The following is a 23,113-nucleotide window of genomic DNA, read 5'->3' as shown; positions in this document are numbered from 1 at the left end:
CCGGGGGAGGTCCCAGATGACTGGAAAAAGGCTAATGTAGTGCCCATCTTGGAAAAAGGGAAGGAGGAGGATCCTGGGAACTACAGGCCAGTCAGCCTCGCCTCAGTCCCTGGAAAAATCATGGAGCGGGTCCTCAAGGAATCAATTCTGAAGCACTTAGAGGAAAGTGATAAGGAACAGTCAGCGTGGATTCATCAAGGGCAAGTCATGCCTGACTAACCTAATTGCCTTCTATGACAAGATAACTGGCTCTGTGGATGAGGGAAAGCAGTGGACGTATTATTCCTTGACTTTAGCAAAGCTTTTGATATGGTCTCCCACAGACTTCTTTAGCTTGCTGGCAAGAATAATGGGCTGGATAAATGGACTATAAGGTGGATAGAAAGCTGGCTAGATCATCTGGCTCAACGGGTAGTGATCAATGGCTCCATGTCTAGTTGGCAACCGGTATCAAGCGGAGTGCCCCATGGGTCGGTCCTGGGGCCGGTTTTGTTCAATATCTTTATTAATGACCTGGAGGATGGCGTGGATTGAACCCTCTGCAAATTTGCAGATGACACTAAACTGGGAGGAGTGGTAGATATGCTGGAGGGTATGGATAGGATACAGAGGGACCTAGACAAATTAGAGAATTGGGCCAAAAGAAATCTGATGAGGTTCAACAAGGACAAGTGCAGAGTCCTGCACTTAGGACGGGAGAATCCCATGCACTGCTACAGACTAGGGACAGAGTGGCTAGGCAGCAGTTCTGCAGAAAAGGACCTATGGGTTACAGTGGACGAGAAGCTGGATATGAGTCAACAGTGTGCCCTTGTTGCCAAGAAAACTAACAGCATTTTGGGCTGTATAAGTAGGAGCATTGCCAGCAGATTGAGGGATGTGATCATTCCCCTCTATTCAGCATTGGGGAGGCCTCATCTGGAGTACTGTGTCCAGTTTTGGGCCCCACACTACAAGAAGGACATGGAAAAATTGGAAAGAGTCCAGTGGAGGGCAACAAAGATGATTAGGGGGCTGGAGCATATGATTTACGAGGAGAGGCTGAAGGAACTGGGATTATTTAGTCTGCAGAAGAGAAGAATGAGGGGGGATTTGATAGCTGCTTTCAAGTACCTGAAAGGGGGTTCCAAAGAGGATGGATCTAAGACTGTTCTCAGTGGTACCAGGTGACAGAACGAGGAGTAATGGTCTCAAGTTGCAGTGGGGGCGGTTTAGGTTGGATACTAAGAAAAACTTTTTCACTAGGAGGGTGGTGAAGCACTGGAATGGGTTATCTAGGGAGGTGGTGGAATCTCCTTCCTTAAAGGTTTTTAAGGTCAGGCTTGACAAAGCCCTGGCTGGGATGATTTAGTTGGGGATTGGTCCTGCTTTGAGCAGGGGGTTGGACTAGATGACCTCCTGAGGTCCCTTCCAACCCTGATGTTCTATGATGATTATTTTCTCAATCAGGATATTAGATATCATAAACTATAATGGGATTCTTTATTATTTACCTAGAACATAAAGAACATTTTTGTTGTGAATTGGCACGTCTTGTGCAATGAATGAGTATTAGTAAGTTTATTTAAATTCTGTTTGCAAGACTAATTTCTTCTTGTACCTCTTTTCCATAGTTACTCCCCTTTGGCAGATGAATTTTCCTGTCAGTTTCCTGGCCATGATTTGCCATCTGTGCTTTCCAAGTTCTCTTTGCCAGTTTCCTTATCAGAGTTCAAGAATCCGCTAGCTCCACCAGTACAGGAGGTAAGTTACGGAGGACCATGTGAAAGCTCATGATTGACAGACATCAGACCCCTCGTGACTGACTTGTTTAATGTGAGCATGGGGATGAGAATGTCCAACGAGGAGCTTTCAGAGCTCTTGTGGATTCAAAAATCTTTCAGTTACTGGGCTTCCTAGCCACCCATTCAAATTACTTTACATCCACATGATAAAAATTCTTAGGCAGGTCTAGCTGGAACCATTTGAGGGTCTGTGCTGAAAAGTATGTTGCTTAATGAAATTGCTGAGCGTACTTCTTTGCATCTTATAAAATACCCTGAATAAGATAAAAGGGGAAAAATTGAAAATCAAAATTGGATGTAAAAAAAAAAGTCCTAGTTCAAACAGGTATTATTTAGGGGAAGGTCTATGGGCCTGTGTTATACAGGAGGTTAGACTAATCAGAGGTTCTCAAACTTCATTGCACCACAACCCCCTTCTGACAACAAAAATTGCTACATGACCTCAGGAAGGGGGACCGAAGCCTGAGCCTGCCCAAGCTCCACTGCTGCGGGCGGGGAGGGGGGGGTCAAAGCCTAACCCTGAGGGCTTCAGCCCCAGGTGGGGAGCTTTGGCTTTGGCTCTGGCTCTGGGTGGTGGGGCTCGGGCTTCAGCCTGGGGTGGTGGGGCTCGGGCTTTGGCCCCTGGTCCCAGCAAGTCTAACACCGGCCCTGGAGACCCCATTAAAACAGGGAACCGCTGGGTCACTAGCTGATCATAGTGATTCCTTCTGGCTTTGGAATCTGTGAAAAATTCTATTTGCTCTATAGAAAATTGTCCCGATCCCCATGAATCTTTCATCTATAATATATACATAGAATGTACCTTCCTCAGAAACACAAAGGAAAACAGCTATTTTTATATATTCGAGCTGCTTTAGGCTTGCAATCTGGATTTAAAAGCAAGCTGTACTATGTATTTACTTAGGCTTCTGTGTGATGCTGAAGGAGTTTAAAGGCTAATCCAAGAAGTGGACTTCAGCATGTAGTCAACAAAAGTGCATGTGTTACAATATTATAGTATCAAGGTTTTCAGATTTGTGTTTTACTGTTTGTTCAAGCAATAGTGATTAAGGCTTGGGGAATTTCCTGAGGATTAGTGAAAGGCTGGGAAGAGCGAATGGCCTCAGACCACCAGCCCTATGAAAATGCCTTAGGCTGAAGTAATTGTTGCTATTATAAACTGAACCTGGGCAAAAACTTCTCTAACTGGGTTCTTTTTGCATTTGCACTCGTCCCCCTACTTTTGTGACTGTGTCTACACTAGAGACTTTACAGCGGCACAGAGCTTTCCCGTTGACGTAAATAAATCGCTCTCAACGAGTGGCGGTAGCTATGTTGGCAAGAGAAGCTCTTTCACCAACATAGCACTGTGAACACTACCTCTTATGCCAGCGAAACTTATATTGCTCATGAGTGTGGTTTTGTTACATGTCTGAAATTATATAAATTTTGCCAACATAAGTGGTGGTGTAGACATGGCCTCTGCTGCATGCATGACATCAGCATTGGCCCCGTCCATATTTATAGGAGAGTAACATCCAGCAGTGTAGCCAGTCAGATTGCAAGAGAAGAACTTATTCTGATTATGATTTGAGTGAGGTAGTGCTCAAAGTGTACCAATACACAAATATACTGTGTGTGTAAAGAGTGATCTTAGAGAGAGAGAGAGAGAGACACACACACACACACACCTACCTATCTGTGAAATGTTATATCGTTGATGAAGGTTCTTCCTCATTCTACTTGGTGACCGTTTTGTCCTGAAAATTGAGGACTAGTATCCCTTGTAATTTTTTCCTAGCTACTGTAACTTCAGACACTATTCTTAACTCTGAGTTGGTAGGGATTCCTTGTTTCTGTTTGTATATGCAAAAGCCTCATGTTATATGTTGTTAGGAACTTTATATTTATAAATCTGTGCTTTGTACCATTTTACAGCAATAAAAAAGACATTAAGTTAATAAGAGAACCTTAAGGTTGTTTAGTTAACTTCTTACAAATCAAAAAATGCCAAACTAAATTTGCATAGTCAGCCTTAACTTTGCCCATTGAGCTTATGCAAGATGAAACCATCTTTGACTGCAAATGATCACTAATAAGGTATACTTGTCATGCGCCCAATGGAGCGGTGTCATGAATCAGAGCAATAAGGAGTGGCAGAGGCAATCTAAAGGCCAAATTATGTTTGTTCTCAATCAGTTCGGGGTAAAGTATAAATCAATTAAGTGGGAAATAATCACGTAAATCAGTTAGTTGTTTCTACTAAAGCTTATCATAAACTACTGTGAACGATTATTATCCACTGTATATCAACTATTATCTTTCTTAAACTCGCTTTATAGATAACATTTTACATTTATGAAATAACAGAATTTTGAATTAAATAATACAATGCGTTATAACATAAACCCCATTGTTATACATTCCGTTTTCAACCAATTTGTCTGGTACTGAAGTTAGGCTTACTGGCCTGTAATTGCCATGATTCCCTCTGGAGCCTTTTAAAGAAGTTAATGTCCTATTTGCGCTATCCTCCAGTCATCTGGTACAGAGGCTGATTTTAAGTGGTGGGTTACATACCACAGTTAGTAGTGCAATTTCATATTTGAGTTCCTTCAGAACTCTTTGGTGAATACCATGTGGTACTGGTGACTTATTACTGTTTAATGTATCAGTTTGTTCCAAAACCACCTCCATTGACACCTCCATTTGGGATAGTTCCTCAGATTTGTCACCTAAAAAGAGTGGCTCAGGTGTGGGAATTGCCCTCATATTCTCTGCAGTGAAGACCGATACAAATAATTCATTTAGATTCTCCTCATATTAAGGTCAGTATTACCATGTGGTTCAGCTACATTCATCTCTTGGACCAGATCCTGTGCTCTACCTAGGAGTAAATAAAGCATTGTGTCTCTCCTTGTGGGCTCCAGAACTAGCTGCTCCAAGAAGCAGTCATTTAAGATGTCAAGAAAATGTATCTCTGCATCCTGTTCTGAGGTGGCATGTACCCAGTCAATATGAGGCTATTTGAAATCCCCCATTATTATTGAGTTTTCTTTTTTTAGCCTTTCTGATCTCCCTGAGCATTTCATAATCATCATCACCGTCCTAGTCAGGTGTGGAATATTCTTATTATTGAAGCATGGAATTTCTATCCATAGAGATTCTGTGGTACAGTTTGAGCCATTTACTATTTTTACTCTGACGCTTTGTTTTCTTTCATATATAGTGCCACTCACCCCCAGAACAACCTACTCAGTCATTCCTACATATTTTGTACCCTGATACTACCATGTCCCATTGATTATCATCGTTCCACCAAGATTCTGTGATGCCTGTTATATCAATATCCTGATTTAATATCAGGCACTTAAGTTCACACATCTTAATATTTAGACTTCTAACATTTGTATACAAGCAGTTTTAAAATTTGCCACTTTTTAGCTGTCTGCCATTATGTGCTGTAATTGAATTAGACTCCTTTTTTTCATTGGACTGTTTCTCTTCAGTTCCTACCTGTACTTTATCAACTTCCATCTTCTCCTCCTTAGTATGGTATACAGAATCTCCCTTAATAGATCCTCACCTAACGGATTTCTCTGTCTGCACCTGTCAGCCATCCCCCAGCCCTTAGTTTAACAACACTTCTACAACCTTTTTAATTTTACATACTAGCAGTCTGGTTCTGTTTTGGTTTAGGTGGAGCCCAGCCTTCCTGTATAGACTCCTCCTGTCCCCAAAAGTTCCCCAGTTCCTAATAAACTTAAATCCCTGTTCCCTACACCACTGTCTCATCTATGTATCCACGCACAGTATGAATTTTCAAAGGCTCATATTCCAGTCATATGAAAACTGGTTCTTGCTGGAATACTTGAATGTGTTTCCCAATGAGGGCTATTGCTGTCCCATATCTTAATTTCCTACATCTGGCTATTTCCAAAATGAGGGGAGAGGAATGTGGGGCCCCCATACTTCAAAGTGTCTGAACCAGCTGTGTCAGAGGGAGGTGTAAACTCCCCATAAATGGACAACCCTGAATAACAAGTCCTTAAGGGAGATTTCTCCCCATGCCCAGGCAGGTGGGAGTCTGGGTAAAAACCAACTGTCTGGGTAAAAACCTCCCCTGTAGACATGTTGTCATTGGCCTCCTCCACTATAGTAGGTATTTTTAATAATTCACATTTCCATTACTCCTAGTTATTTGATTCTTCCAGGATAGGACCAGCTTGGCTCTGAAGAAGGTGCTGGGTGTAACTGGGGATGGCTTGCTGTTTCTCACTGAACAAAAGATGCTTTTAATTTTTTATTGTTTGTTTTTTTTTAACAGTGGTTGCTAGGTGAAGCCTCCATTTTGCAGATGAACTGAATTAATTATGGATTGTACAATAGTGCAGTGGAAAATGAGCATGTGAGGGAATAGGAATTGGAGGGGGCTGCATGTGATTGAGAGAATAGCACAAATAGGACTCTCAGTCAGATCTGCAATGCATCTGGAAGTCATTATGTGGCAAATCCAGGGCAGCTTTTGTTGTAGAGGGTGTGGAAGTACCATTTATATGCAGATATAGTCAGTTATAGTAAATATAAAATGCATGTTTGCTGTGTGCTGGATTTAAAAATAGTGCTTGCAAGACTTCAAAGAGAAATATTGGGTGAGTGTTGTTCCGTCAACTGAAGTAAAGGTCCAAAGCTAAGCCTGTCACCTGATGATTGGAATGTTGATAAGTTCTAGAGTAATGCATTGATTTGATTTACAGTGATAGCAGAGACCTAAAGTATCTGGTAGGTCTAAAATAAGGAAATGTTTTAATTGTGGTTTTGTTTTTTTGACCATAGTGTAGTGAATGTCAGTCCAATTAAATGAGCCTGCTCAAACAACCATTTATTTTTGCCAATATAAATGCAGTACACCCTCGCTATAATGAACTTGCTGGGACCCAAGCCTTTTGTTTCTTATAGCCAGGAGTTCATTATAGTGAAAGGACAATGAAAATGAACAGGCGGTGGAGCTGCCAGCCATGTGGTGGAGTGGCAGAGCTGGATAAAAACAGTTCATGTATGTGCAACTTTCATTTTTTTAAAAAAAAATTACTGTACTGTAGTTGGGATACAGGGACTATGTTCATTATAGCTGAAGGCTTGTTATAATGAAGGGCGTTATAGCGAGGGTGTACTGTATGCTATCCTCTTTCCTTTGCTTTTGAACTGAAAGCTTCCCCAGTAGCTATTCTATTTTTTCAAATGTAATCCTTGAGTGTGTGTGTCAGGTTAAATTAGACTAATCCCAGACTGGAGTGAGGAGAGACAATGTGCTCCAGTGGCTATATTTTTAATTAAAACCAGAAAATATATAACCAAACCAGAATTGAACCTTCCTTGTCCCCTTTGTCCCAGCACCTCGCTATTCCCAGTTTTCTTGACATTTTCCTTTTCCTTTTTCATGGGGAAAAAAAACCACTCTGAAGATCTGATCACAGGAAACAGGCTTCTAAAAATCAGTGTGTTAAATAAAGAATTTTATAAATGCTCTCTGTTTCCAGGAAGGCAAAGAATATTGAAGGACTTAGTCTTGCCCTTGCAGAGTTCAGTGCGCTGTGTTCTGTATTGTGTCTCCAGATGGGGTAATGCATAAAGTCTTTGCTTTTCAGAACCAAAATGTCTGTTGTGTGCTTATTTGTCAATAAATACAATGCCCTGTATTATTACCAGCTTCTTGCATACAGAGTGTCACACAACTGTACACTACGCTACGCAGCTGGATCTGGAGCTTGGCCTACAGCTGTGATGGGAAATGGCGTCATAGAGATGGAGGGAAGGGAAAGGGGTGTTGAAATTTACTAGTGGAAACAATGTACATGTTGTTGCATACCAGATAACAGACTGGAAGGAGGCAGGGATGGGGGTGGGGATGAGGAGGCAGATTGGAGGCAGGGATGAGGAGAGTGGAGTGAAGGAGCCATGAGAATGAGCTTAAAATTTAGACTTAATCATAGATTAAAAGAAAGCAAAATGTTTCATCCTTGTATTTGCTGCATGGCCCAAGTTCTTCAGCCGAAGAAGGCTGGACATAACTCCCTACAGCACCAGCTGATGACTAAGCTTTATGAGCAGTCCCCCATGGCTAAGCATGCCATTGCCTGCTCAGGTGTCCAAGCTCTTTCTGGTATCAGGAACGAGGCCATCTGATTGGTAAGGTTTTGAAACCAGATGTGAAGATTAAGAGACTCCCATGGCTCAGAGGAAAGCAATGAGTTTCAGATCTAGATCAGGAAAAGTGGTAGGGAGGAATGCACCTCTGAGAGAGCTCTATCTGGAATGTCCATTTCCTCTCCAAAACAAAGAGATGCTCACTTGATGGAAAATGAGGCAGGAAGTTCATAATGGCCATGTTCAAATGAACTGTCTGCAGAGCTCAGTACCAAAATCCCAGCCAGGCCTTGTTTCTGAAACTGCTTGTGTAGTAATCTTCACCCTGGCACGAGCACCTGCTACAGATGTGATGCAGCAGCACAGAATGCTGTCCTGGGAAAGAGACGATTGCCAAGGAGAGGAAAAGGGAGGGGGCTTGGAATCCACCCAAAGGGGCAGCTGGAAAAAGCTGTTAGAGGCAGAGAAGAATTGAAATGCTGAGCTCGAGGATAAATGGGGGGCCTGGGTTGGAGGTAAGGTGATAAACTAAAAGAGAGGAGAATAAAAGTATGGGACTGGGAAGTGAGGAGGAAAAAGAAAATAGGAAAGATTTCAGGTCAGGACATGCAGAAAAAATAGACCTTGATATGTGACCAGATCCTGTTAGAGAAGGAGGAGGGACGGGGGGAGAAGATACAGATTTACCAGAGAGTGAGTATCGAGGAAAAAAATGAAAGGAAATAATTGGTGAAAAGGGAAATTGATCAAAAAGCTGTATTAGATGCAAACAGATCCTGGAAGCAGTAAAGGGAGGCATACCCACAAAGGACCTAAAGTTCATGAACAGAGAGTGTGACTGTTGGAACATCTGTTGATGGAATACAGTTCAAAAGTGCCTAATGGATGAGCAAGGGCCCCTTAGGTGAAGAAACCCCATAAACATGGTGAAAAGAGGTACAGCCACAGTAACATTGAATCTGAGGAGCACTTCAGGCTGAAGAGAGGAAAAGAACAGAACAGCAAGAGTGGAGCTGGACTTACATCCAAGGAGAGAAAAATTTTATTCTTCTCTGAAGTGACACAGTATCTTGTAGAGCGATCTCTTTTGTTCATAATAACAATGCATTTGGTATTAACTGTACAACATGTAAAAGCTCACAAAGATTAATGAGTTGGTATCCTATAGCTTATTAGTATACGTAGTAAGTCTCTGGTAATGGTCTAGATCAGGGATCGGTAACCGTTGCCATGCGGTCCGCTAGGGAAAGCCGGTGGCAGGCCAGGACAGTTTGTTTACTTGCAGCGTCTGCAGGTAAACAAACTGTCCCAGCCCACCAGTGGCTTTCCCTGGCGGACCGCATGCCAAAGGTTGTTAATCCCTGTTCTAGATTATTTATGCTCCTGGTACAATTTTGGAGTTTTCCCTTAGAAAGTTCTAAAAAATTTAAATTATCCTTTTTAGTCTTGGTTTTCCTCTGCCTCTCCTCATAGTTAGCATAGCCTAGTCAGGTCACCACACTTGCTCTGCTGTGTAAGTATTGATGTAAACTTGAGATTAGCCCTCCGTATGGTGCATAACACAGGAGAAACGTAACAAGGCTGTAGGGATGACATGACACTTCAGGGTTGTTCAGATTGTGCATATCAGAAGTGACTGCAATGATGGTGTTTTTACTTAGTCTGTATTATGATTAATATCCTCAGTTCAACAATCCTATCTTCCTGCCTTGAAAGGGAAGCTGAAGTCTCATTTAAATCTGGCTTGAAAGGTGGTCAAATTTCATGGTAGCTTCTGTATTCCCCATTGAAATGCAACTTCTTATAGCTGTTTAGTGATTGACAAATGATATCCCTTGTGACAGAGTGAACTGAAATATGCCCAGTATCTCAGAAGAAGAAATCTATTAACTTTTTATTAAGATCCCCTGAAGAAGCTGCTACTTTTATAGTCAGTGAGGCCACCAAACTGTTCCGAAAGAGGGGAGGGCATCAACTACAGAACTTTGTTTACATTCCTTGTCTCCAGTGGCTGCTTATTTATATTGTGGTTATGTTCACAATGTGCTGGGTGATGTCCAAACATAAGAACACCTGGTTCCTGCCCCAGCTAGCTTTCTGAAATACAGCAACTTTCTGTGAGCTACATCATCCACCAATAAAAAGAGGAGATATTTGCTGTTAAGCAAACCCAAGCTAAAATATCATTGAAGTTGCCACAGCAGTTGTTCCATTCAGGTAGTACTTTAATGTTGGCTCTTTTAAAGTATTTGTTAGTATCCCATTACTAAATGAGGCAGAAAGAGGGCGTGTGCAGTGGCTGTGATGTGACACATGGCATTTGAGGTTTGGAGTTTTTGTTCCCTTTAAACAGAATTCCTCTGAATACTTCCAAGGTCAAGATGAGAGTGAAAGGTTTCAAGGATGGGTGTGTTTGTATACACACACCTCCCCGCAGCCAGCCTGGCAAGAATGATGTTAAAAGCCTGCATGGAGAGAAATGGTCCTGCCCCATGAAACTGCTTGAGCTGTCAAACCTGGTCCTGCATCAGGAATTCATGAAGGGATACAAATAACATATAGGTGATGGCATAGTCTGCCAGTGGGACAGCACAAAACCTCTCTCCACTCTGCCAGGGAGAGGAACTCGTTTGTGGCACCTGCCAGGAAAGGGTTCATATTCCTCTTCTAAAATAAGGGACCCACTCTGTTCCCCAGAGGACAAGGAGCTACACTGCATACCCAGAGGCAAAAGGTATGTCTACACTGCAGTTAGACACTGGCCTGCCAACAGACTCAGGCTTGCAGGGCTTGGGCTAAGGGGCTGTTTAATTGCGGTGTAGATGCATGTGCTTGGGCTGCAGAATGAGCTCAGGGACCCTCCCACCTCTCAGGGTTCTAGAGCCTGGGCTCCAACCTGATCCTGAATGTGTACACCACAATTAAATAGCCCCTTCGCCTGAGCTCAAGTCAGCTGGAATGGGCCAGCCACAGGCTTTTAATTGCAGTGTAAACGTACCCAAAGGAGCTGCTTCGAGTAGATCTGAAACAAGGGTCTGCTTTTTCTCTCCAAAATCAGGTGAACTGTGTTGTGATGAGGAGGTACAGGCACTGGCCTGTGTAATGCCCAGGAATCTGATAAATCTTGCTGACATCTGAAAGTGCCCCCACAGCTGAATAATTCCCACCATAAGAGTGTGACAGAAGGGGCAGAAGGAAGATGACTTTAGCAGTAGTGTTTCAGGTGGGTTGGATGGAGTAAAAGGAAGAGGAAATAACTTTCACTTCATTAGTTTGGAACATTGTAAATATGAGCCAAGCTTTGCTTTCGGATATTTAAACATCAGTATTACTGGGAGTTGTGTATGGATATGTGTGGAGAATTTGGCTCATGGTTTGGAAATGTATGCTAATGTGTCTGTGCCAAGATTGATCCTGCCTATACGAATATCTCAAATGCCTAGACACATAAATGTTAAGTGCATGGAATCTGGTAGAAAGAAGTGTGTGTTGGTCTGTCCATCTCTACAGACCATGTAGCTGCATAACACTTCATGCAACTAAAATAAACTTTGGGGTGACAGCTTTATTAACAAAATAAGATATGCTGGCTACTTTTTTGGCAAAAGTTTTCAAAAGAAAATAGACTTGTGTGAAATGCACGTATTGATCCATATTGCATGAGAGAGAGAGAGAGAGAGAGAGAGAGACTACTATATAATGGCATTACTGTTAACGTCCATGTCTGTTTGTCTATGAAGGGGCCTCTTAATTCTGGGGAATGATTTTCGCATTGGTCATGGAGCCCTGTGCGCAAGAGTGATGCTGTTGTGCTAGCAGCTTCACAGGCGGTAGGAGAGGGTTAGTCTGAGCCATCCTGTACCTGTGCAGGTTCTTTTCGCTAGACTGTCTTCCTTTGAAGTCAGCATTCATAGTTCCTTGAATTTTCATTGATTTTTTTGAGGTCTTGGTTTTTTGGGTGGTTTTTCTTGAGATGAAAGGACATTTAAAGCTCTGGGAAGGTTATGAAATTAGCTAATTGGTGAACTGTTGCATACTAACTGTTGTCGGTAGCTACCGGTGTGGTACTCCACTCTTGTTGGATGATAAGTTGGCTGCGTGCGTGTTCCCTCTGTGTGCTGCCCCAGTTCTGCGCAGATAGCTAACACAGCAGACCCTGAGAGAACCTCCCCAAAACCACAGACTCTAGTAAGGTACGAAGGAACCCGAGCCAGGTTTACTGTCAAATGAAGCACAGTAATAGTTCCCTATAGAGACTACAGGGCATACTACGAATTTGTGCTCCCTGGCAATGGACTCAGCTCAGTCAGTGGCGGGACACTCCACTGCCCCCATGCTGGACAAAGATATGCACTCCGGGACCTACTTTTATACCGTTGCGGGACAGATTATTTATCATAGTTCAAACAAATCTATCCATCATGTTGTCCTTTTGACCCTGTCTTTAAGATGCACCTGCCTGTTCCTTGTTATGTATGTGGAGTGTTCTGCTGCCGTCTTGGCACAAGTTCCTCTCATTAGCACTTGTGTGTGTACGAGCCTCTAACAACCTTTTCTTGCCAACTTCTGTGAGTGGGACCTGCCTCTGGCTCACAGCCCAGCTTTGCTTATCACTGCCTGGAAGTACTTTGGTTCAGGCTTCAGGCCTCAGACTGGGCCTCTGATACAAGAATTTATGTTTCAGGACTCTTCTTACTACACTAACAAACTGGTTGGAATTTAGGGTAAAATTTCTTTAAGCTTACAGTTTGTAATTGCACTTCAGTAATTGCATCTCTCCATTGTGCATGACTCTGGAGGGAGCTAGCATCTTGACATAATTGTTAGGCGAAATTTCTTATTCTATCTTGTAGGTTTGTTTCAGTTGTTGGCAAAGTTGATCCATAATATATGGTACTCACAGTACCCGTTCGTTGTACACTTTTCAGCTGTGTCTCACTCTCTGCTCTGAGTCGATTATTGTATAATTAAAATTAATAACACAGATTTTCTTACAAAGAGGTGTTTGAGGGAGATCCCCAAATTATATGTCCAGCAGCCCCAAGAGGCAGGGAATTCCTGAATAGACACTGGGTGTGTGCCAGGCAGCAAAAGGCACGTGTGCTTGGGACTTGGTAGAAGACAAGGCAGGGAGGACAGAGCCAGACTGAAGGTTGTTCAGCTTTTAGAAAAATGAGAATTGTGTGGGCCGAAAAGTTTAATTTGAGGGGTTTTACTGAGGTTTGGCCCATTTACCATAATGATTAATACAGCAGATTTAGTTTCCTTCAGAGGATCTGAGCTCATTCTGCCTGTGTTTCTCACCAAAACACTGCTGGTTGCTATGAAGTCCTTGAGCAGCTTTTGTCAGTGAATCAGTGTTTTCAATACCTACTAGTTAATACTTGGGGGCCTGCAATGTTTTGTGAAATGAAAAGGCTGTTCATGTGAAATTCAGCCAGGCAGATGATGCATTCTCCAAACCCTCTGGAAGTGGGTCGCCGCCAAGTCCACAGGCAGCTCTCGCTCGCTTACTCTGTGTCTGCTGCTTTCGGCATCAGTTGAGGGATGTTCTGTACTTTGTTTTTTTGGATGCTGTAACACAAAGAATGTGCTTGCACTAGAAAGTGGGGCTGAATTGGGGCAACCTAATGCCCTAGGAGCACCACCACATGCTAGTGAAAATATCAATAATTAAAGCTATAGTAAGGTTAAAATAGCTCAACACACAAGATCTTGAAAAAATCAAGGTAATTCAAGGAACTAGAAAAGCAGACTTCACTGTCTAGCCAGTGGAACTTGCCAGGTGTGAGATGGCTCAGACTAACCTTCCCCCATTGCCTGAGAAGCAGCTAGCCCAAGAGCCTCAAGGCCAAATTTTTAAAGTTGTTTAGGTGCCTAGTGGGATTTTCAGACACTCCCAGGTTCCTGTCTCCCACTGATTTCAATGGGGGTTAGGAACTGTGGTATTTCTGAAAATCCCACTAGGTGACTACTCTGTATCTTATGATGCTTAAATACATTTAAAAATTTGGTTCTCTATTCTGTACAATGGACTCTTAATGACAAATGCCCTATCCATCTGTCTAGGTTCTTATATTGCCCCCTAGTATCTGAGCGCCTCGCAATATCTAATGTATTTATCCTCACAACACCCCTGTGATGCTAGACTATACCATTGTCCCCATGTTACAGATGAGGAACTGAAGCACAGGGAGATTACTGGCTTGCACGAGGTCACATATAAAGTCTGTGGCAGAGCCCAGAATTGCAGCCAGGTCTCCAGAGTCCCAGGCTAGTGTCCTAACCACTGGATCATCTTCCTCTATTATGTCCACATGTACTCACACCATGGTAATGCCAGGGAGGTCCACCCTTCCCCTTCTCTTTGGGTAGGCTGGGTTCAGATGGTCTGGGCTGTTTCCTAGAAGAGCTTGGGTTCAGCTGCTATCTTCCTGTGCTGGGAGCCCTTTTTGTGACCATTGATCTCTGATAACAGCTGTGCAGTGGACTCAGGCATCTACAGTTAAGGAACAAAATGCTACTAGAAGAACACTTACATAGTAAACATGCATTGCCTTTGAGAAATTTTAATTTAAATGTGGGGTGTATGTCTATAGATCCATTTCCAATAAAACAACGTAATTTATTGTAATGCAAAGCATTACATTAAAGTCTTCAGTCTGCCTTCAGAATTACAGGGTTTTGGGGTTTTTTTTAGTATTCTGTCCTGTAGAAGATCTAAAGTGCCTGGAACTTTGCTATCAAGTTGACCAACTAGAACTGTACATTGATTCTGTAGGTTTAAACTACAGGGCATATTCTTATACATGTTCCAGTAAATGTTTTCCAAAATACATGCTGTGCTGGACTCTTAAATCTTTGGTCATTGCTCTTAGCCTGAGTGCAGTCAAAGTTTAATAGTTCTTTCATAGATTTTAAGGCCAGATCATGTGAGCACAGGCCATAAATTTTCACCTGGAAATTACTGCATCAGGCCCATAACTTCTGGTATATTTAAGTCGATGGGATGATTGTTTTCAAAAGTGATGGAGAACTCACCAGCTCTCAAGGTAAATTGTTTCTAGGTCGCTTAATTACTCCCACCGTTTAAATTTATCTCTTAGATATGCCAAATAGATTGAGATTCTTAAGTCTCAATGCCAGGTACGTTTTCTAGACCTCAAATCGTTTTCTGAACCCTCTCCATATTGTCAATATCCCTTTTCCAGTGTGGACACCAGAACTGGACACAGTATCCAGTAATGGTTGCATCAATGCCATGTACAGAAGTAATGCCACTTCCTTATTCCTAGTCAGTATTCACCTGCTTCTAGCAATAGATCTGCATTGTTGAGTCTAGAAGGGCATTGAGTCCTGATCTCTAGCCCCACCCCTCTAGCACCTACCACAGTCTGATACTTTCTGATTGCAAATGGTATTGGTCCTCAGTGGCTTTCCAAGAAAGTTTGGGCCAAAATCTGAGTACTTTGGTCAAATTAATCTCCTTTCCATAGTTACTCTTTCTTGTCGGCATTTGCACAGGAAACAGAATGTTAGTTGTTTAATTGATCTCAGGATTGGTGGCATTATGCTGAGGCCTCCAAGACTGTTTGTTTGAGATTTATTTTATCCCTTGGAGTTAAGGGTGATGCAACCCTATTTTATTAACTCTCTGTTCAGAAGTGTGTATAGTTTTCTCCTTTTTGCTGGAAGGGCCTGGACTGCAGTACATGCTAGGGTTGCTGTGACCGCAGCATGGGGAATGCAGGGATTTCCTTGCTGGAATGCCTCAATCTGTTTTGGAGCTGTGGGAATTCTTTGCCTGCTGTCATATTTGGAATAGGGACAAGTTCATCTTAGGGGTCAGCTTGTCTACACAAAAGCTTAGTTTGTTGCAAGCTGGGGTGTAAATCTACCTCACACTAGCCTGCTATGTACTAAACATCTGTGTGGACCCTGCTGCCACACACTAGTGCACTTTGCTATACATCGGTTTCAAAGAGGGATAGATCAAAGTGTACAAGGGAACTTGTAGGCCACAGCAACTGCGTCCAGCTAGACCCTTAGTGCACTGTGTAGACAAGCTCTAGTCCACACCAGGGGGGGTGTAAATTTCTAATGCACACCAGTATGTTGCTAACTGAAAGTTCTTCAAGTTATTGTCCCTATGGGTGCTGCACCACAGGATGTGCCCACACCATTGCGCTCTCCATCAGAGATTATAGTCAGCAGTGCCTGCGGGTCCAGGCCTGTGGTTCATCGTCAGCAGAGAGCCATTACTTACACCATGTTCTTCCCTTTTGGTTTTTCAACTGCCCCAAGAGTCTTTACAAAGCTCCTCTCTGTCATCACAGCTCACTTGTGTCAACAGAGAATAAGTTTTCCCCCTATCTGGACGATTGGCTCCTTAAGGGTCACTCCTTCCTGGAGGTCCAGTCAGTATCTAACAAGGCCTTGTTTCATTCCCTGGGCCTTCCTCTGAACATGGACGTGTCTACCCTAACTCTGGTACAGCGCATAGACTTTATCAGAGTCACTCTGGACTCCTCAACTCTCAGGGCTACCTACTTGCAGACAGGTTTGCCACAATGACGTACCTGTGAACAGGTTCACCACAGTCTTATATCCACCCTGCAGCAGCGCCCATAATCTAAAGTGTACCTCCGAGAGTTTTCGACTCCCTCAGCTGGTGGAAGGATCCTCTCAAGATCTGTGTGAAAGTTCTGTTTTTGAATCCACCCCTGCTGGCTAGCGGGGAGGCCCATCTCCAGGGCCCAAGGCAAATGGTCTCCCCCAGGAACATCCCTCCACATCAACATTCTTGAACTCAGGGCAGTTTGCCTCACATGCCAGTACTTCCTTCGCAATATCAAGGGCCTCTCAGTCAAGGTAATGTTGGACAACAGAGCGGTAATGTACTAGATAAATGGTTAAGTGGAAGCAAGATCCCAGTCCTTATGTACAGAACCACTGAAACTGTGGAGCTGGTACATATCCCATCTCATACACACCTCTGCGGTCTACTTGCCAGGCCTGCAAAACACTGCAACGGATTTCCTGAGCAGGCACTTCCACCAGGACCATGAGTGGGAACTCAGCAACTCAGTCTTTCAGAGTATTTACCAGTCCTGGGGCCTTCTGCAAGTGGATCTCTTTGCAACACCATCCAATGCAAAGTGCCAACACTTCTTCTTGAGGAAGGCATATGGTTGCTACTCCATAGGGGATGCTCTTGTAGTGCCTTTGTGGCTGAGGCAAGTGGTGTGGTTCCTGGGTCTGCTTCACCTCTCCCTACTAACTCCTGTAGGCCTTCCTCTCACAGTGGATCTCCTGACACTGGACTTGGGCATAACCCATCCCAGTCTCTCATCTCTGCATGTCAAGGCCTGGCTCCTTGATGGTTCCTGGACAAAGAATTGGGCAGCTCTCGTGGAGTTCAGTCTGTACTCTTGAACAGCAGGAAACCTGCCATGAGAAAACTGCAGAAGTGGAGGTGTTTGCACGTCTGGTGTACTCATTGATCTGTATCTGCCTCTGAATTTCTCCTCATGGATGATGTTCATTAACTTTTAGATTTAAAAACACAAGGTTGTCACTGAGCTCCATTAGGGTTCACTGGGCAGCAATTACAACCTTTCTTCCACCAGTGGAAGGATTTATGGTCTTTGCTTACCCTACCATAGTCAGGTTCCTCAAGGGTTTGTTGTATCTATTTCCTCATGTCAAGGACTCCATGCCACCCTAGGATCTTCATCTGGTTCTCAGTGCTTTAAAGAACTCTGTTTGAACCCATGGGTAATTGCTTGCTTCTCCACCTGTCCTTCAAGACTTTATTCCAGTTTAGCCATAACCTCAGCCAGAAAGGTAGGAGAGCTAGGGGCGATCCCTCTTTACACTACACTACCTTTTACCGTGAGAAGGTGACCGTATGCCCCTATCCTCATTCCCTGCCTCCCGGTCTCTTCAGAATTCCATATCAATCAGTATATTAGTCTACCGGTATTTTACCCCCAAACTTCATTCCTCGAGGGAGGAGGCTGTCCTCCATTCTCTGGATGTGAGAAGGGCCCATGCCTTTCACCTCAACAGAATAAGACCTTCCAGGGTTTCCAACAGGCTTTTTATCTCCTGTGCCAAGAGAATGAAGGAACAGCCAGTTTCCACTCAGTCTACTGAAGTGGGTTTTTGGGTGCACTCGAGCTTGTTGCAAAGCTGCTGGAGTGTATCCCCGACCTTGAATTACTGCCCATTCCACCAGGGCCTGTTTCACCTCTTTAGCCCTTAAATTCATACTCACATTGTGGACATCTGCAGCAGCAACCTGGTTCTACAACCAAGCGATTGCCAGGCACTGTGCTATCTTAGTTGCTTCCAGATATGCCCTTTGGTCATGCTAGCCTCAGAACTGTGCTGGATCTGCCTCCTCAGCTCCCACCTCCATGTTGTTACTGCTTGGGAGTGGAGCACCCCGAGGGACAATAACTTGAAAAGGAGAAGTTACTTACCTATACAGTAACTTGAGTACTTTGAGATGAATTGTCCCTATGAGTGCTTCGCCTCCCACCTGCCTTCCACTCTGCTGCAGAGTCTTCTGGGCTACATAGTTGAGAAGGAACTGGAGTGGCAGCAGGTCTACATCACCCTGTATACCCTCACACTGGAGCACAAGGATGTATGGTGTATAGGCACAGATCCATGGGCACTGCTGACTAAAATCTTCGCTCAAGAGTGCATAGGTATGTGTGTTGTACCAATAAAATAAAAAACCAGCAGGATCTTATTAAAGGGAAAAAGGCAAAATACCACATTTATTGTGAATACAGAAAGAATCATAGTAAGCAGTTAGTTATAGCTATAACATTCCATTCAATCTCATATTTATTCTCACATTCATTCATACACACACACACACACACAGGTTCTGCAAGGTTGTTATCATAGTTACCAGCCTTAGAGTTGCTCATGCCAAGTCACTGGCCAGGTGGCCTGGACATGAGGAGGGAGCAGGGCCTTGTCAGATGCTCATCTGATGCTCCTGGAAGTTGGTTTGCAGAATCAGACCCCAAAGTTCTCACTTTTTAGAGTCTATTTTTATAGGAATTTCTTCCTATGCCAGTCTATGGGAATTGTTTCATCATGCTGTTGCTGAATCAATCAGCAGATAGCACATTCCTGACGGCTCCAAGATGTTATCTTGTTCTTTGGTTCTCCCATTCTTGAGGCTGTTGGGTGGATTCCAGTCTGCCCTCCGGGGGGGGGGGGGGGGGGTCCTCTGGTTATTTCCACTTGACGCCTTCTTCAGCAGATGGACACTGGATTCTTAGGCTGGCACCTCCCTGATCATTCAGTTATTATCCACACCCAGCATCCATCCACATACATCCTCTATCTCTATTTTAATCACAATGGTTAATACAACAAAAGGGCGGGGAGTCTCTGGGTGCTGTTTCTGTTGTTAGAGTATTGCTTTGAGTCTCTCTCTCTTGTGAATTGCTTTGAGAACAGACTCTGTCTTAGAATGTACTAACACAATTAGCAGCTTGCAAGTTTCACACATAGAGGGAGAGAAACAGTACCAAAAACCAAGAGACCTCTTAATTAGTTATACCCTGGAATTTAAACTCTGGGGAATCAAACTCATTTGTGATTTTAATACAGAACTTCTTTAATATGATCCAACATAATCCCCCTTTTGACACTAAGATTTATAATCGTCAGTGTCACTTTCTATGTAGCCTATTCAAGAGAAAGTACTGTGAGGCAATTTGAGTTTGTGATTCCAATTCATGCCACATACATGATCCTAGTGATGTATCTTTACTACAAGGTTCTGGGGCAACAGGCAAGGTGAGGCACACCCACTTTTGAGGAGTCCGTTCGGTACAACCTCTAGTGTCCAATAGCTTCCCTCCCTCCCCAGCCCACTGGCTCAAGGTCCAGGGTAGCCAAAAGGATCCCATGTGTAATATGGGGAGTGGGTTAACCTTCAATACCTTTGCCTCCAGGGACTGTTGGTGTGCAATTTTGACAACAATTTCTCCCATTAACAAGTCTGGTTTACAATAGTGGAAACATATTGCATCCATTCATATTGATAAGTGTCAAACAATGATCTCTTTCTTTTTTAACAAATGCATCAAACCCTTAATATTTCCCAATATGACCCAGAACATTTTGTGTTCCAAAGTAGCTAGGGCAAGTATCTGCATTTCAGTGCATCCCATAGCTATGGCTGTGTAGTTTCCTATTTCTAATATTTTTTTTTCCTTATGGATAAGCCATGTGGTAGTATTAAGCCATTACTAAAGATTCCATTGGCCTTTTAGGTTACCCAGACCAATTTGGACCAAGTCTACATTGGCATGTACTTGTTTTTGTATCAGGCTGTCCTGTAGCTGGGACAGAAAGCTTAATTTATTTTTAAGTTCCTGCAGGTCTTCAGTATTTTTTTTTTTAAACACATAACAGTGCGAGCAACAACACAAAACACAAGACAAAACATAGAACACAGAACACAATTTCTATTGTGACAGTAGATTCATGGTATTGGGTTGCTTTTCAGCTGGCAGCTTTTCCTGATTTTCTGAAAGAAAAAAAGAACATGTTTCTACCCCTTTTGGGGTGGCAGATTATTGCTTAAAATATTTCTTTTACAAATACCCTTGCTGATTGCAGGCAAAACAGAGAAATTGCCCCCATATTTTCCTGTTTTTGTTCTATAGGCAGGCCAGGTTTCAAAGGCTTTTATCTTTTAAGGGTTATGGGGAAATTATCCCACTGTTTAGTCATTAAATCCCTGAGTTTTCCTTCTTATACAGCAGACCAAGTTTATAATGTTTTTCCTGCTGTGTTAAGCTTTAAGTTTTATTTACAGGTAATAACTGAGAAGCATCATTACCATACGACCTTAAAGGATTTTTCCAAAAATCATACACACTATACGTTGTTACAGGGATACTTATTATCATTAAATTTATTAAAATTATCTTGTTATCCCATGCCTTTTATTTAGACAATTTGTTTGCTGACCAGGTATGTCCTTTATCTGCAGCTCCTTTGTGCTGCTAGTTCTTTCCTTCCTTTATCATTTAGGTAATTTGCATTTTCACAGAAACTTCCTGCTTTTGGATTTAAAGCCATCAGCAGCTCAGAGACTCTATCTTAAAAGGGACACAATCAACTTTCACCAGAGTTTTGATTGCTGTGTGTTTTGGAAGCAGAAGTTAAAAGTAATCTGAAAAAGAAAACCCAACCTATTGTGGCTCCCTTTGGAGCCCTAATAGCATTTTAATTAAGTAGCATGGTATGTTTGCATTTCTTTTGCCCCTTCTACAATATACCCTGCACATGTTCTGGGGCAAATGCACATTCCTTCCATAGTTTAACTTCTATAACATTATCCAGATCCATTTTTACATAAGGTGTCTCTTTTTTTGCTTACAGAGTTTTCATGTACCTTTATCAAAGTGACAGTCTGATTACTCAGAGCCATTTTAAGACTGTGTTTCTAACATTGCTTCTTTTTGTTTTGTGCACCTCACCCCTGCTGTTGCTTCAGAGAGGCACTGTCTTTTTTTAATTTTTTTTTTTTACTACAACTCTCATCTGCTATTTTGTTACAAAAACAAACAAACAAAAAGAATCCAATTTTTTTTTTTATATTCTCCTGATTTTGACTGCCCTGCTGCAGCCACAACTTAAAAACATTTTAAATTTTGTAAAGCATTGAGTTACCTTTTAAGGGTTAAATGCCAAATCCCAAAGCCAAACAACACTAATTACCTGTGTCTAGCAAAAAGGTCTGTCAGTTTTGCAACTTTGAATTAAAGAGTCAAATGGATTTTTAGTGGCATTATTTAAAACAAAAACAAAACTAACTGGTCCTTAGAACTTTACATATTTACACACACACAGACAGATACATACACATTTTCTTTTCCTTAACATCCCTTCCACACTGCTCTGTTTTTTACATCTTTACATTCCCTTTATACATTTGAGGCAGTTAAGTTCCAATAGAACCCTCTTATGTTCTTTTAGCAAATTTGACTAAATTGTCCAGTCAAATGATTTTAATCAGATAGTTTATTTTTGCCTGGCTAATTTACAGACATTCCTTTGGAAAAGGGCCCATTTTTCTTTCAGAATGGCTGCAAAGAAACCAAGAATGCTCTAACACTTTTCCTTTTTAACATTTTCGGTTAAAAGTTGTTTGGGTGAAATACAAAGTTTAACTGCTTAATTCCCTCCAGCCTCTGCAGAGTTAACTTTTTTTTTTTTTTACTCTCTTTTCTCTTTGTAATTATGCCTGGGGGTGCCGTACATAGGACCTTCTCCCCCTTTACCTGCCTCCCTCCAGCCTCTGCAGAGTTAACTTTTTCACTCCTTTTGTATTCTTGGAGTGCCTCTTTCACTATTTTCAGCTGGCTTTGGGTATTTGTAGCCAGCACCTTCCAATTGTCTGCTCCCTTTTCCATTTGTGCCTTTTCCTCTTTACATGAAGACAAGCGGAGGGAAGAATCCTTACATGCCTCCCACAACAACCAAATTGCTGCTGCATCTCTTTTGGCAGCACTAGAAGGTTTGTATATGAGGATATACTGAGCCAATCTATCCTCTAGGTCCGAAATAGTGCAGACATCAGCTAGGGCTTGTTTAGTCCAAGGACTGTGCCCAAATTTTTGAAGGATTTGTTTAAAAGGTGTAATTTCTTTAACAAAAGGTGAGGTTGGAGTTCCTTCTGACTCCATTCCTCCCTCTAGTACTGGCTCACCCTGTTTTCTTTTAAACATCTTAACATGGATATTTCAATCTCTTTGTCACTGCTGGTATTACTTAGCAAGTGACACAGCCTAGATTCTGAAATCATAGCTTAATCTATGCGTTTTTCCCCTGCTACCTTCCCGGAGGCCAGCAGGTCCCCTGCTACCTTCCCAGAGGCCAGCAGGTCCAGTTTACCTATTTCTCCCTGCTACCTTCTCGGAGGCCAGCAGGTCCCCTGCTACCTTCTCGGAGGCCAGCAGGTCCCCTGCTACCTTCTCGGAGGCCAGCAGGTCCCCTGCTACCTTCTCGGAGGCCAGCAGGTCCCCTGCTACCTTCTCGGAGGCCAGCAGGTCCCCTGCTACCTTCTCGGAGGCCAGCAGGTCTGGTTTAATCTGTTTTTCCTGCTACCTTCTCGGAGGCCAGCAGGTCCCCTGCTACCTTCTCGGAGGCCAGCAGGT

At 42.8% G+C, this 23,113-nt stretch overlaps 1 protein-coding gene across 13 annotated transcripts in view; it reads left to right on the top strand.

Moving 5' to 3' along the window:
• The window catches only part of NPRL3 (NPR3 like, GATOR1 complex subunit), a 102,588-nt gene that overhangs the window by 62,239 nt on the left and 17,236 nt on the right, over positions 1-23,113 (top strand). For all 13 annotated transcript variants that reach the window (XM_073362672.1, XM_073362666.1, XM_073362671.1 and 10 more), the window contains one exon: positions 1,614-1,743. In XM_073362672.1, the coding sequence (XP_073218773.1) occupies positions 1,614-1,743 (130 nt within the window). The remainder of the gene's footprint in view (positions 1-1,613; positions 1,744-23,113) is intronic.

The sequence above is a fragment of the Lepidochelys kempii genome, chromosome 10 (assembly GCF_965140265.1).
Source record: "Lepidochelys kempii isolate rLepKem1 chromosome 10, rLepKem1.hap2, whole genome shotgun sequence".
Classification (NCBI taxonomy): domain Eukaryota; kingdom Metazoa; phylum Chordata; order Testudines; family Cheloniidae; genus Lepidochelys; species Lepidochelys kempii.
The sequence above is the reverse complement of the archived record's forward strand: the minus strand, read 5'-3'. Positions and strand labels throughout refer to the sequence as shown.